The sequence below is a fragment of the Seriola aureovittata genome, chromosome 7, assembly GCF_021018895.1.
Source record: "Seriola aureovittata isolate HTS-2021-v1 ecotype China chromosome 7, ASM2101889v1, whole genome shotgun sequence".
In the NCBI taxonomy this organism is placed as follows: Eukaryota; Metazoa; Chordata; class Actinopteri; order Carangiformes; family Carangidae; genus Seriola; species Seriola aureovittata.
In genome coordinates this window covers 14,748,076-14,763,344 of record NC_079370.1, presented here as the reverse complement: position 1 = coordinate 14,763,344, position 15,269 = coordinate 14,748,076, and the positions used below count along the sequence as shown (strand labels likewise).

Below are 15,269 nucleotides of genomic sequence, written 5' to 3'. Positions count from 1 at the left end.
AATAAGGGACTGGCAAACTGAGATTATGAACAAAGGTGTTGTTGTTGAATCAAAGTGCAGAGAAATCCACCTCTGAACTTTATTTGTGTCCATCTCCTTTATAGTGCAGTTTCATTCTTCTGTAGCTCCCTCTATGTACTTACAGTAATTACCATAGGCATTCATGTGCTTTATTTTGTCAATAACTTTTATGACAATTATAGTGTATTCACACCTTTGTGGATTGAAGTCACATTCTGTTGCATATGCCCCCCTTCTGTATCAGTATGAGCATCACAGACTTTACTGTAATCTACTGTTTGCTCGACCATCATAACAATTACAGTAACTGTGAACAAGAGCCATGGAAATATCACGACTTTACTGTAATACATAAAGCACAAAACACCACAAAAGATCAATGTCGATGCCACAGCATTTTATTCACAAAACCAGCTGGAGTTAATTTGCTCCCTTTAATCTGAAATGTAACGCTTCCTTGTCTAAGAATGTATTTTTAGCAGACAGTGTATAAATAGCAGGAGAAAATGCCAATTCTACATCTTGCATAAATATAGAGTCCGGTGTATGAAAAATAATAAATGTATAATTTTGGTACAGTCTGTGATCGAAAATAGAAATCTTTGTCCGTTCTGAACAACAGTAATGCAGCAACAATATTCTTACGTAACAACACACACATTTCCTCTACAGTAATTTCATGCAAAGCAAATCTCATAGGGCAGTCAAAGGCATCAAGATAATGTCCAGTGTCAACATCAAACATGATACATGCAGTTTCAACATAATCGGCATGCAGTCCAGTCTGACTTACAAAACACAGTGATGATAAATCTCAAACAATAGAAATTAATGGCTACATACAGTATATACACATTTTGCTTTATGTGAACCACAGGCATTTTATATACTCTGTACACTGTACAATACTGAAGTCTTCTGAAGGCATAACTCAGTTGTCAGAGAACTGTACTACTGTATTCCTTCTTACACAAAGAGAGATAAACTACTGGATGTTTTTACAGTAATGCTGCTGTGTGCAGTTCCAAGATATATACTGAACAATGAAATTAGCCAAACTTTGCTCAGCCAATGCATATTTATGGAGTCATGGGTACATGTAAAGAGAAAGTAGATTGGGCAGTTGATTTAAAAAAAAAAAAAAAAAAATCATTTAAATGAACAGACATACAGTACATACGTATGTTTTTGTCTCACTCACATGAAAAATTAAGAATTACTGCAATTAAAAAGTATAAATATGCCCAAAAAAGTAAACTATCCCTTTACTTATTTGTATTCCTCCGTGTCATCGTTAGTCAAGGAATTAGGAGGTTACGCACACATGATACAAACATGCAATTCACAGAACAAGTTGACGGCTGAAGGCTTGGTTCACCTAGAAACGATGAAAATAATGTCATGCAGCAACATTTGCAACTGAGGTAAGACAACATTAAGGAACAAGATCAAGGCTCCGGTCTACATTCATGATGGCAATCTATGTGACAGAGAGAAATCACAGTGATTCCTTTTTGTTTTGTAAAGGCATTCCAATGGGCTTGTGTTTTTGAGGCAGTTCCCATTACAAAATATTACAGTAATAAGTGGCCCTCTTTGGTTTCAAAAGTAGAGTCTCATTCTTATACATCTAGGTACGTAGGTCGGTAGGTAGGCAGGTAGGTGGGTAGGTGGGTAGGTGGGTAGGTAGGTAGGTAGGTAAGTAGGTAGGTAGGTAGGTAGGTAGGTAGGTAAGTAGGTAGGTAGGTAGGTAGGTGGGTAGGTGGGTGGGTAGGTGGGTAGGTGGGTAGGTCTAACTGCCCTTTAAATAGAGTTTGATAAATGGGTTTTATTCCCCCTCCTGAGTTTAACCACAGTGACACTTTGGAGAAGCAATATGCTCAGCAGATGAAAACTGAATTTAATTTACCCAGATTTTTAAAAATCATTTTAGGGTAGTGCATGTGTTAGAAAATCACAGGGTACATATGGGAAGAGTCCCATGTGAGCCATTTAATGAATAAACCTATAGTTAACACTTTGCTTGCTTTACTTCTTTCCTGCAGATGTTGTGTTGCCAGCTGATCCTGGCTGATCGTCACAGGAATCTCTGTTCACTCTGAACTTCAGATCCTGACTGCACTTAGACTTTGATCCAAACTTGGCGTTTTCGACCTGCTTCACAGTCTGTGTGGACTCTTGGTGGTGACTGTTTCCTGCATCCTCCTGGGACTCCGGACTCTGATCTGATTCAGTACTCTGGTCGGACATTGAGCCTGTTTGTTGATAGGACGAACAGAGTTCCTGCCACTTTCTTCGATTGGCGTCAATCCCGTCGACCATCGGCTGCAACTTCCTATTGAGCTTTAGCAGCGCCTGTGAGACACACAGGAGAGTGTGGTTGATATTCAAACTCTAAATCACACTTTTATTTACATTTACAGTAAAGGTTTATCTTTAGACAGTGAGAGTTACCTACCTGGTAAAGCGGTTTACAGATCCCATCTATCCACTCCAGCTGTAAAGCAGGTAGCTCATCTTTGCGATTACGGTCAAATATGGCCTACAGGAAGGTGATAAGCTTCTGTCATCCATGACCAAAAACAATCATCATAATCCTTTGCCAAAGTGGTCACAATGAGTATATGCTGATAACTCGGTATGAGATAGAGAAAAACCCCAGTGAAAGAGTTTGAAAGCTTGCTTACTTACCGCTGGGGTCAACTTAAGCTCAGACCTCTCCCTGTCACCTTGCTCAAAGAATTCACTCGTCACCAGCTCTGCAACCTTAGGACATCAATGTAAACCACTCTTATTTATTCATTATTTCACTCAAACATGATGTAACATTTTGATATTAAAACATTTTTATGCATCATTTACTTCAAGTGATTTAACAAGAAATATTCCAGTACTTTTCTGGTATTGCTGTCATAGTTGTGGTCATTCTGACTATGGGTCATGCTAACTCTGGACTCACACCTCCGTTGTAGAGATCCAGGAAACACAACTGTGGCAAAAGAGTGTAAAAAGCAGCGCAAGCCTCTTAAAGCTTTGCAAATAAACCTACATAAATCAAACACTTCCCGACAAACCAATGTGGCTAAATTGAAGAGTATTTTGAAAGTTTTAGAAGGCTTGCCTCCTTGGCCTGCACTGAGGTACTTGAGGGAGGACATTTTTAAACAAGCAAGTCTTGCTTTTTTATTTGGCTTTGTTAAAATGCCATTTTGTTCCTTTTTGGCAGTTGAGGTAGTTTTAAGGAGACCACAACAATGTTTATGACACTATCTTAGATGTATTTTTGACCAAAAAGAAAATTAATGGATGAATTTGCGAAACCTGTTATTGAGCTTTCTCTTAAAACATCCATAATTCAGGCCCACAGGGAAACAGGTGCATATACGAGCATGCATTGTGGGAAAGGCAGGGAAACATCCTGGACCACATGTACATTTCTGGAGCCTAAAGCTGTCATTATGAAGAGGGTAGAACATGCGAACAGGTCCTTTTTTTAACAGGATTCAGCCTATAATTTTTACACCTCCAAGCCCTCAAAAAGAAAGCACAGATGTGAGAAACTAACCTGTTTGGATATCTTCCAAGGACGTGTGACGGCACCCAGATCGCATGCTGTCATCAGCATAGACCTGTTGATGGCATCAAAGCTCATTTCTACTTGTTTTGTTCTTTACATTTAAAGAGATTTTGCCACAGAATAGTTTTATATAGCACAAAGGTAGAAACCTGAGAACTTCTCTGTGTCCTTCATCAGTCCAGATGAATGCTCCAGACAGAACACACTCAAAGAACTTGTTTCTTCGCCTTACAATGCAAACAGACAGTCAAGGATGCAAAAAATGTCAAAAAGCAAAAGAAGACAGTTTTAGATCTGATTACTTATAAGAATTTATCCAATAATCTGTAACAAGATATTCAATCTTCGACGATCACTTACTCAAAATGCAAAGTGAGGTCTGTGGAGAGAATAGCCTGCTTCAGTAGTTGCATCATGTTGCTGTACTCTTTAGAGCAGAGGTTTGCAAAGATATTGTGACCCTGTGAAAAAAAATACAATAGTATACTGTAGACACATACACAAAAACAAGCAGGGATGAGTAATGGTGACTAAAATTACTCCTCTAAACCAATGCATTGGTAAAGTCATCGCTCACTGTCAAATAAAGCTCCTGTTAGCAATGTTAATTAGCAATGAGTATAGACTTTCTCTGTCCTCTGCTAAAAGAAATCAATAGAGAGCACAGTTCCTGATGATAAAATAAAACAGACTCATACCATCACTGGTGACCACTGCTCTAAGATACATAGCATGTTGAAACAGTTTCCAAGGGATCAAATAGTCATGGATGATCAGCTCCTTTTTAATTGACTTTTATGGTATTATGTGTACATTTGTGTTGTTTTGTATTTGTTTTCTTGTTGAGTTGTGTGTATTTGGCCAACCTAGGGACAGACGTTGCAAAGTCCACCACTATTTTTTCATGTCATTTTCAAACTGCCCAATAAAGTGAATATATGGAGAAAGAAACTCTTACAAAAACCCTGAAAAACTATCTTGCTGGCACCACATGACATTAAAGCCATTTGTAACATGCAACATTGTAGATGTTGCTTTTCTTACAGTAATTAGACTAGGTGATAATCTACGGCTGGACCACGTCGTAGGTTATTTGCATTCTGCCTAGTGTCAGCCAGTTTCAGCCCTTAATGTGTTTGCTTCTCTCCTACTCTCAGTGCTCACATATACAGTATTTTAATACAGCTTTTCTCATTTTCATGGGTTTACTTTGCTCTTATTTATGTTGAAACAACACATGCTACACTTAACAGGCAGTGGAAAGGTAATTATAGGTTATTTACAGTGACATTTCCAACAGTTTCCACATCTACCATTCGCTTTTGGTAAATATCTGGCAACCACTCTTCATGGCTTATTAGAAAGTAAGACTGTGGAAATTACAAATACATTAGGTTTATTACACTGAAAGTACTTGGCTATGTCGAGGAAACTGGCTGCTGTGTTTATTTTGGGCAACAACTATTTTGACACATTGACGGTTAAAATACATGATTTTGTATTACCTGCTACCAATTAGTCTTTACAAAGCAATAAGGGATATTAATGCTAAATACTCAGTAACTACTAATGTATTATGTTGGCCTTATGGTAGCCTATACAGAAATGACCCAGTAATTCCTGGTGATATACTACTACAACTTGTCATTACAATGATTTTCTGATTTTGACTGTTTCTTGTTAATGTAACCCCCATTTATTGAACAGACAAATCACAGATTCAGCTTCTCAAGTTTAGATTTAGTTTCTTCCGACTCATCATCTAGTTAAAAAATAATGGATCTGTGTTAACTTGTAGAGGTAATTAATGAAATAACCATAAACTGTATTCAGCAATGCTTTATTTTACGGGTACAGTATTTTGTAGTAGGTTCTTGAAAGTTTCCTGAAAAGGAGTGTATAATTTGGCCATTAATTTAATTGTTTAATTAAGTGGTGGATTTATGTTGCAGCTTGACTAAAAGTCCAAGAGGTGGCGCATTGCACCTGTACGGAGAGTCGTAAACTGCGTCCCAAGTCAGGAGCTGTGTTGTTCAGAGGCTGCGTTTGAAGACCGATTGCGTCACAGCGGTACGACTACACTGTCCCATTTCGACGGCTCCTTCAAATGCAGCCGAGAAAAGTGAGCCTTCTTTCAATTAACAAGCATCCAACGGGTGGATCCTTCGTGGTGCAACCTGTCCCAAGTTTCATTGCGCGCCGGTAATGAAAGTAAACAAGAGATAGACGGAAGAAGAAAGCGAGCGGTAGTGAGAAAAAGTTATGTCTTTTAAGTTCAGTGTTAAAGTTATCCAGCAGAGAGTTACCTTATTCCGAGAACTGTTGTGTTACCAGAGGATTCCGGAGGAGCACGTTCTCAGGTGTTTTTGATGACTATTCTCCGGTGAGTGTATTTATTTTCATTGCTAGCTTAAAAGCGATGTTAGCTCATGCTAATTCCGTGATTGTGAACTGAAAAAAAAATCAATCGGAGAAACGTGTTGTGGTTGGTTAACAAAAAAAACTCAGCACTGTAGAGTTTGAGACTTGTGGTTTTTGTGTTGTGACATGTTGCCTGCAGAAACTATTGTGTTTTCTAGTCATTGTCATGTTCTGTTTTGTGAACATTTGAGTGAGCAATACGCTGATAGTAGGCTAAAAGATAACCATGAGATATTGGTATTCTGCATAATATAACAAACATTAACTGAAGTTATAATGTATGGTATGCAGGTTGGTTTTTCAATGGCCGATTCCTGAACGAGGACGTCTGCAGGAGTTTCAGGGAGCGGGAGGTCACCCGAGCACCGCGGTGGTTGCACTTGGAGGAGTCCAGGAGCAACTCCATGGACTCTGACACGCCAGCTTCTCCGCTCGGATTCAAGATAAGATCTAACACAATAGAAACATAGATCGCCCAAACTGAACTAAAAAGGAAAAAAAGGACTCATAGTCGACTAACTGATAAAACAGATTTTGAATTGACTGAACGAAACTGAAATTTCCCTCAAGGAAGGATACCACTATACAACTGAAGAGGGTATAAATGAGGACTAAAATAAAAAGTTATACATTGAATAGATTATATTTGATATATGTATATATAATTATTTGTTGTTTTTTTTTACTTAATGTATGAATCAAACTCAGACCAAAGGGACATTTTGAGTTCATTTGTTTTATTTTAAAGGCCTTTTCTTTTGTTATTAAGCCCATACTCACATGAGTGTTGTCTCTTTTTATTTTTTTTATTATTTAATTAAGTGTTTACTATAGGTTATTTCACAGAGCAGTTGTGTTTTACTTAAAATCCTCCTCACAGAGCCTAAGTTTTAGATATTTTATGTATTATTATTATATTGGCATATAACCCATCTCTTCATAATTAGTGGCTGCAGTAATTTTGTCACATTCCTACATAATTACTACATAATTAACAGCCTGTGAATTAAAGAGTTACTGTTATCTCCACAGACCAAACTACTCCCTGTCCACCAAGGTTCTGTCTATATGTTTTTTTGAGTGTCCTAGTGCGATAGCATGTGATCAGTGTATGGCAGAGCTAAGATACAGTGGCAAAAGGCAAAGCAAATCTGGGGCACTTTGTGCTCATAATGCACAGGTTAAGCAAACTACAACGCAGACATGAAGCGCACCTCCAGAGCTGGTCTCCAGAGGTGGCCTCAGTTTGGTTCACTTCAAATGCTCTATGTTGGTAACACTGCAGGCTGTAACCACCCCCCCAATTGAAGAGTGAGTCTAAACTATTTTGTTATATCATGTCAAATTACAGTAAATACTTGCAGCTCCTGACCTCGCTTTGTAGGATCATGACTGCATGGTTGAAGTGATGATGCTCCAGGGTGGCTGACGTTCCATACAGCAAAGCCAGAGCAGAACCTGTCCTGCAGGGAAAAAGCAGAGCAGGGAAACTCTCTGTCAACTATAGGACGTCTGTTTATCATCGTACTTCAGGACAGAGTCACTCACTTGGCTTGAAATGCGTTGTTGGTGCCTCGGTGATCCAGGTCATGACACAGACAGCCAACCATCAGGGCCAGTATCTCTGCATCTGATAGGACATCCTGGAAACTGGCTGTCTGCCAAAAGCAAATCAGATACACATCTTCTTATCCATCCACTTAGCACAGTTGACCGCAACATCAATTCTCCATTTATTCTGTTGATTGTTATTTGTACTGTATTAGCTAATGTCATTTGATAGGACAGGATAGGACATTTTTGATAGGGAGTGAAATTTTTTTATTGATGTTTGCTGATTATTCCCTCTGAGGTTTTACTGAAATATCCCCCCTTTGAATTTTCTCTGAATGATGTTTCCTCCTAATGATGTTTTGTTCAGTGACTAATTTGACTGATTTGTTTGATGGTTAAGTCCGCCGAGACTTACTTTTCTCAGGACAGCTTTTAAAAATAATCTCGACGATGTGTTATGCTCATTGAGGGTCTAAGTTTTGATGGTGTCTTTTGGTGGAATTTTGCCTTTGCTGTATTAGAGAGGTTGACAGTATAGACTGACAGCAAACATGAAGAGAGGTTGAAGGGGGCCTCATGTGACACAAATGTCTGATATGAGAGACACTGGAGATACACATCTTACAAAGCTGCATCATTTTAATTTTAAATCTGCCTATTTTGGGGCATGGATAGCAACTTTAGACTGTTACTTTAACCCCTTCACTTCCACTGCCCTGTCTATTTCCACACAAGTAACTTTAAAGATAGAAAAATCATCTTTGCTGTACCATGTGTCAGCATCATGTGAACAGTATATATTCTGTATCACCTTGTTCCAGCTCCTCATTGAAGTACCGTAATGTTTATACTGAATGAAATATTCAAGCTCAAGACTCAGTTTTTTCATCCAGAGGAAATATCTTTCTTATGCATAATTTTAAGCATTGCTCTAAAATTCAGCTTGACATATTTGGTATCTTTGAAACTTTTGGGATGTTCACTAGAATTTAAAATACAACTCCTGTTTGGAATAAAGTTGCTAACTGAAACCAATACACATAAATCTGACTTGACTGGCTATGTCTTGAAACTTACTGTGATCATAACAAACATGCACTGGGACACATTGAAAGCATGCCTCCAGTTATGATATGCCACAGTCCGATAGTTTTTCCTCACAGTCAGAAGCCAGCGGCACAAAACCTACAAGAAAGCACATATACAGCTGATAGTATGGACACGTACATACAGTATATACTGTGGACTCTAGCGACTGACACAAATATAAATTATATAATATTCCAGGAGCCTCACCTCATAGTCAATTTTAAACTTTTGCACGACACCAAGTTCCAGGAACATTCGGAGTGACGCAGTGATCATGGCGTCATTGTCCAAAGAGAAGTCGTTGAAGTGAAACTCATCGATGCCCAACTCACTGCTCAGGGGGATCTTGGCTGCCTTAGGGGGAGAGGACAGAGCTGTCAATCACACAGTGCCAGCAAACACATCATACTTCACCTTCAACCACAGATAGGTATCAGATTACATACATTTCAGAAAGTTAGTACGGTCATGATGTGAATGTATGAATGTTGTTTTCTTAATGTTCATCCTTGAGGATTACCTTGAGTCTGTCAACTTCTACTTTGGAGCAGGTGGCATGGTAGGACAACATCTAAAAAAGCAGAAATCATAAAAAAAATAGTGAGATATACAAAATCTCTTAAAAAGATTCTGATTGCAGCAGAAGATTATCAATATTTGTCAGGAATTTTGATGCAGTCTGTCTTTCCTACTTGTTACATAATCAGGATCAAACAAAGTACATCTGTACTTTTAAAACCAGATTGCTGCTACATTTTGTGTCTCCTGGCGGAAAGAAAGATCCATCATTTGTTTAAAGAAAGACCAAAGATTATGCGACAGAAATACAGGAGTGTGCGTTGCCTTTGATGAGAGGTGAGCAGACTGGCACATGTATTTATCATGAACTATTGAAAGCAGCTGAAATATTTATAGTAGAGAAGCAGAATCGTGTTTGCTGAGGATAATGTAACTGCTCAGGTTAGATACCGGGCAGTGGAGCAGAACACAGACGAAGACACTCATGAATGTGAAGAGCCTCGGATTAATCAATGACACCACACTCTTCCATGACTGAGTTCTTAGGTATTTCTTTTTTTTCCCGATTTTTTTTGTCGCCTATGTACCTCTGTTTTATTATAATTGTATTATTATTATTATTATTATTATATTGTATTTTGAAAGAGAAATGACTAATGGGAAAAGTGAAGAAAATGGGAAAATGTAGGAAAGCTTCGACAGAAAAAGTAATTTGAACAAACAAAGAAATATAACATTGTCTTCTGTTCTCCACAGTGGTGGAGTGGTGAGTGGAAAAAAAGAAAGATGAGTTTTAATGAACATGCTGTTGTGCTTACATCCAGTGCTACAGACTGCTTGGCCCAAGTCTTCTTAACCTGATTGTACATCATAGTGTTGTTGATTCCAAGTCCACAGAATATCACAAATGCCTGCACTCATTTAAAAAACATAGAGAAAAAAAAACACATTAAAGGAACCCAAAAATGTGGCATAAAACATGTATCTAATTTAAGTTTTAAATAGTTTACCTCAAACAGTCTCTGATCTGCATCATTAAAAGTCTTCCTGTCCAATCGGTTCAGAATTTGTGCGACCCCTGTAGAAAAGACACACACATCAGCGACTACAACATGAAAACAAGCTTTCCAGTAAAGACAAATCGATTGTTTCTGGTCAACCTACCAATTATCTGATGAGTTCGATTCCAGATCGGGACACATAAGACTGATCTGATGTGAAACCCTGAGGCCTGATCCGCCTGTAAAGAGAGGAGACAGTGACTATGGAGAAAGACTGAGAACAGTTTATGTTGTTGTTTATCTTCAGAAATGTATATTTTTCTGCCCAGGCCCATATTTTTTTCTTTGACTGGATTTTAAATAAAAGTTTCAGTGTCAAAAAAAAATTAATTACAATACATCACATGCAAACACTGGACTATAATGCTGTGCGTGTGGCTTTAAAGCAGATTACAGCAACGTCACATCAACTCATTTTTATCATCAATCATGTCATGCAATCAAATTCCCTGTGCTCTGTGTCTGTCTGCTACTGGTGCGAGCTTTAATAGGTCAGACAGGGAGAGTAATACGTCCACACCTCGGCATCAAAGCGTGGGTCCTGACACACATCGCTGATGTTAACAGGCAGTCCTGTGGAAGCCACCAGCTCAGCAATGCTGTTATTGATCAGCCAATCAGAACACGATAGCTTCTCCATGCTGATGTGTGCCAATAACACAAACAGGAAACAATAGTCAGGTCTTGGCAGTTTTAACATCCACCAGAGCAGCAGTAAATATTGAGTGAGTTCCCTTTTCTTATTAGTTTTGCTTGAATGTATCAAACGTGTCATGGATTTGTATGAATACTTGTCACATCCATGTGTCAGCTGGTGCAGCTGTTAAGGTACATAATGCATCTGTGTGTCTTTTTCATGAGGCCTCCTAAAGAGTTTCACCTGATGTCACGGTCCATGTTGCACAAGGGAGACATGAGTTCAAACGTCTTGGAGAACTTTACAACCTATAAGAAAAGACACGTATCTCCACAACTAGCAAGAAACTACATTTAGCTAACAAAGATGGGGAGAAATTTGCATAAGAAATACTGATGAAGAGCCAGATTTCTCACGGGAGAGTCGATGTCCTCTAGGAGAAGCACAGAGCAGCGTTCACACTGCAGGAGGGTCAGTGCTCGCTGCATAATCTTTCTGACAATCTTCTCTAGGTCAGTCTGCTCCTCGAACAGGTCGTTGACCACCTCCAGCAGAGCCTGAAGCAGTGAACAAGGACACTAATCACTTGTGTTCATTACACACTGTTGACATATTTATGATTACATGTCATGTTGTTGAAGGACGCATTTGAAGGATTTTGTCAGCCACTGTGTGAAATTCCATCCGTGGTAACATTGATAAAAATTATCGACTAATGGATAGCTAGTGTAATTTTAAGATAGGTTGATGTGTCCATAGTGAAATTTAATTGTTTTCATCCATAGTTTTGTAATTAAAGATTTAAAGAAAAAATGTAATCTTAATGTTAACCCACCAGTGGCTATGAGACAAGTTAACATATTTTTGTAAATGCACAATTTACAACTTCTTACCCTACTCCTTTCATACTCTTTGCGAGACTCTGAAAACAACTTGGCATTGGAAATCGATATCCCGCAGAATGGTAGATACATCTGCAGCACCTGAGTAAAAGTAGAAAACAGTGATGAGAGGCATGCATGATCTGTGAATGTTTGCTATTTGGATGTTAAACAAAAAGGCATATAACTGGGCAAGAGAAAAGTGAGTGTGGTGATGGAGGTAGAAAGTCTTGATGGAGTCAGCTACTTCTCTGCACAGTTCTCTCCAATAGATTCACCGTTAATGAAGTATTGATTTAGAGAAAGAAGGTATTTAGTAAGACATCAAAGGTCTTAAAATGTCTGAATAAGATGAGAGATCAAGATGGTTGTGTTTTCTATTTTCAATATCTTTGTTGCTCAAAGGTAGTCTCTGAAGTTGTTTTGATGTAGCTATATTTAATGTTTTGCTTTAGACTGACTCAAAAAATCATAAAACAATGCTGCATATTACTAAAAAACTTGAATTCTTTGAAGTGCAAGTCAGATAACCTACTGTATGAATATAGAATAAATGAACTTCCACAACTTTATTCTGCCACCTTGTGGACAAATTGTTGCATCCCAGTGCAGCTAGACTCTATTAAAGGTAAGTAAAATTATGATTTCTTCAAACTTCAAATATGAACTTCACCAGCATCTGTGTATGTGGTTCTCTTGATTGATTTTTTTTTATTTACCTGAAGTCAGTCAAATGAACACCTCAGCCTTTTTATGTCCTTGCTACACACTTAAACAAAAAGCCAACGCTTTTCACAACACAATATATTATTTGCTCATCAACAAAGTGGAGGAAATGAAATTGTGCTCATAAGCTGTGGAACCATAAATGAAGCTGCAATGCATTCAGATTCTAGTGAACCCATTTCAAGTGAATTGCTCTGGGAGCAATTGAAAATCTATCCACTCAGAATGTGTTTCCTAAGTGTGCATATATATTGCACAGCCAGACATATTTAATGCTCCACACTTGAGTAAGAGGTTGACCTCCTCTCTTCATTTTTTCTGGTATTTTGCTTCCAAGGGAGCACTTTGCCCCTCTCCACAGCCATTAAAAAGATTCAAAGTACAAACTGTGTTTTCAGCTGTGTGTGTGTGTGTGTGTGTGTGTGTGTGTGTGTGTGTGTGTGTTGTGTGTGTGTGTGTGGTGTGTGTGTGTGTGGTGTGTGTGTGTGTGTGTGTGTGTGTGTGTGTGTGTGTGTGTGTGTGTGTGGTGGTGGTGGTGGTGTGTGTGTGTGTGTGTGTGTGTGTGTGTGTGTGGTGGTAGTAGTAAAGGAATCCAAGAATCCAATTTTACCTCTGTCTCTAAAATGCCCTTAATGGTCAAACTAACTACAATAAAATGTGAATGTGAACACAGACACACCGGTTTTTTTTTTTCCAACTGAGAAACACATTTAAGCCTCACCTTCTCATCATCCTCAGTAAACGGGGTGCCCATGGGGTTTTTGTTGATTGCTTGTACAACACCTATGACTTCCCCATCACTGTTACAGATGGCCATACAGAGGATGGTCTGAGTCTTGTAGCCTGTTAACTTGTCTATCTCATCACTGAAGCGGTGATCCTGGAATAGTGGTGGCACAAATACACATTACACATTTATTACACATTCATAATCCCACAGGATAACACACACAGCACATTTGGCCATGCTGCCCCCGCATGACCACATTCCCAGGATACAATACAATACGCGCATCACTTGAGATAAAGCAGCTCATGGCGCAGTTGTTAGGTGTGATTCTTGATTGTTTAAATTCACGGGTCTGCAGGGGGCCTTTTGTTTTTTAACTATAAGCAGAAAACTATAAGACCCCTCCCTGACACACATCTACGCTATTGCAGTAATAGACCTCAGGGGGGATCCGCATCATCGTGTTGCCTTAGCCTCCCCAGCAGCCCAGGGCCATGATATAATGATGTGGTGCGCAACTGGTAGCGTATAAGTAGAGATCCAGCTTGTGGGAAAGCATGCGAGAATTATAACGCTTGCTTTCCTTCCTTTTTCCTTTGACTACTGTAGAGTGGACTTTATCGTTATATATATTCTGATATAATTGAAGTAACTACCCAGTGTCTTCTCCATTTTTTTTCGAGTTGAGTAAACAGTCATGCGCAAAAGTTTTTGCTCAGAGGGGTGGGACAACGTTTCCAGCTCTGTCCAGTATAATACTGTCCTCTGGCAGCAGAAGAACTTCAAAAACAATTGATTAAAATTTCTGTTCCATTCTTTTAAAACATTTGTGGATATGTGACCAAGGGGGTACTTCCAACAAGGACTTACTGTTTGTGTTTTGTTTTTTTAAAACCACAGGTCTGATTCTCATATGGTTCATACATCGATAATCAATAGATGTAAACACAACTTTAATCCGAGTATAAAAATGTGTGAGTATTATAATAATGTGGACCAGATTTACCTCGTATGCATTTGAGATGTTTACAGTTTCTCCATGCTCTGCCACATATCCAATGATACCCTTTCCCCACGGCACCTGCACCTCATTGGAGTTCAGTGTGCTGGAGGAAGGTCTGACTGTGGTGCCTGAGTGCACGTCAAAGAATTTGGACACCAGTGTCCTCTTGTGCGCGGGTCCCTCGACAAGGAAGAGCGAACACCTGTCTGCATCCACCAGGATACACACATTGATCAGGATCTTATAACTCAGGTTTGTCAAGTCCAAATCATTGGAGATATCCTTAACTAACTCCAAGAAAAACTCCCTCTCGTTGGTTTCCTTGAGTCTGTATTTGTAGTCTATGGCGCTGGACGCGTACTGGGGCACATTGACCCTGGACTCCAGCAGGGCGCTCAAGATGTGCGCGGTAGTCGGAGGCAGGGAGCTAGCTTTACGCAGGAGCGCACGGCGCCTCATGCTGGACTGAGACTCGTGTTCGCTCAGGCTCACATGCTCGTCGTAGGTCCGGTGTGCAGTGGTGGCTTTAGACCGGGCGAAGTTCCGTCGCAGCTCCATGTGGGACGATCTGCGCCGGAGCCCGTCGGGGTTGGTCGGCCAGAGCGGGTCCCTGGCAGCGCCGCGCTTCTCCTCGGCTGTGGACACCTTCGACGGCTGATGCTCCTTCAACCACCTGCTAACATGATCACATTTCGCCTTCCGAACGAGATACTCCTCGAAGAGATCTGGGTGACAGTCCAAAAACGCCTCTACATCCGAGAAGTCAAATGTTGTCATGGTGAAAGCAGCTGTGAGGACCAAATGAGACACTCAAGTGTAATAGAACAAGAGTTAGAGGAGGAGATGGCCGGGGGGGAGGGGGGGGCGGCTGCAGCCGAGCTGCTCAGAGAAGTGATGTCCTCAAAACATTTATTCAGTCGACCCATATGAGCCAGTCCATCGTGCGTTTTCCCCTGAAGTACTGGGAGCAGAAGTGGTCAGATAGATTCAGTTTATTTGAGACCGGACTTATGACGCCTGAGCGACGAGCTACAGCTGTCAGACAAGTGA

The 15,269-nt window shown here is 39.8% G+C and overlaps 1 protein-coding gene across 1 annotated transcript; it reads right to left on the bottom strand.

The window, feature by feature from the left end:
- Window positions 1-403: 403 nt before the first annotated feature.
- On the bottom strand, window positions 404-14,999 carry pde11al (phosphodiesterase 11a, like). Its single transcript, XM_056379767.1, has 20 exons — window positions 14,223-14,999; window positions 13,208-13,366; window positions 11,773-11,862; window positions 11,296-11,436; window positions 11,123-11,187; window positions 10,763-10,883; window positions 10,346-10,421; window positions 10,192-10,259; window positions 10,000-10,092; window positions 9,183-9,233; window positions 8,870-9,016; window positions 8,651-8,758; window positions 7,568-7,677; window positions 7,392-7,482; window positions 3,959-4,059; window positions 3,748-3,825; window positions 3,587-3,650; window positions 2,713-2,787; window positions 2,480-2,563; window positions 404-2,376 (listed from the first exon to the last, which is right to left on the bottom strand). Exons 1-20 carry the CDS (start codon window positions 14,994-14,996, stop codon window positions 2,050-2,052), a joined length of 2,823 nt encoding a protein of 940 aa, XP_056235742.1. The 5' UTR covers window positions 14,997-14,999; the 3' UTR covers window positions 404-2,049.
- Between the last annotated feature and the right edge of the window lie 270 nt (window positions 15,000-15,269).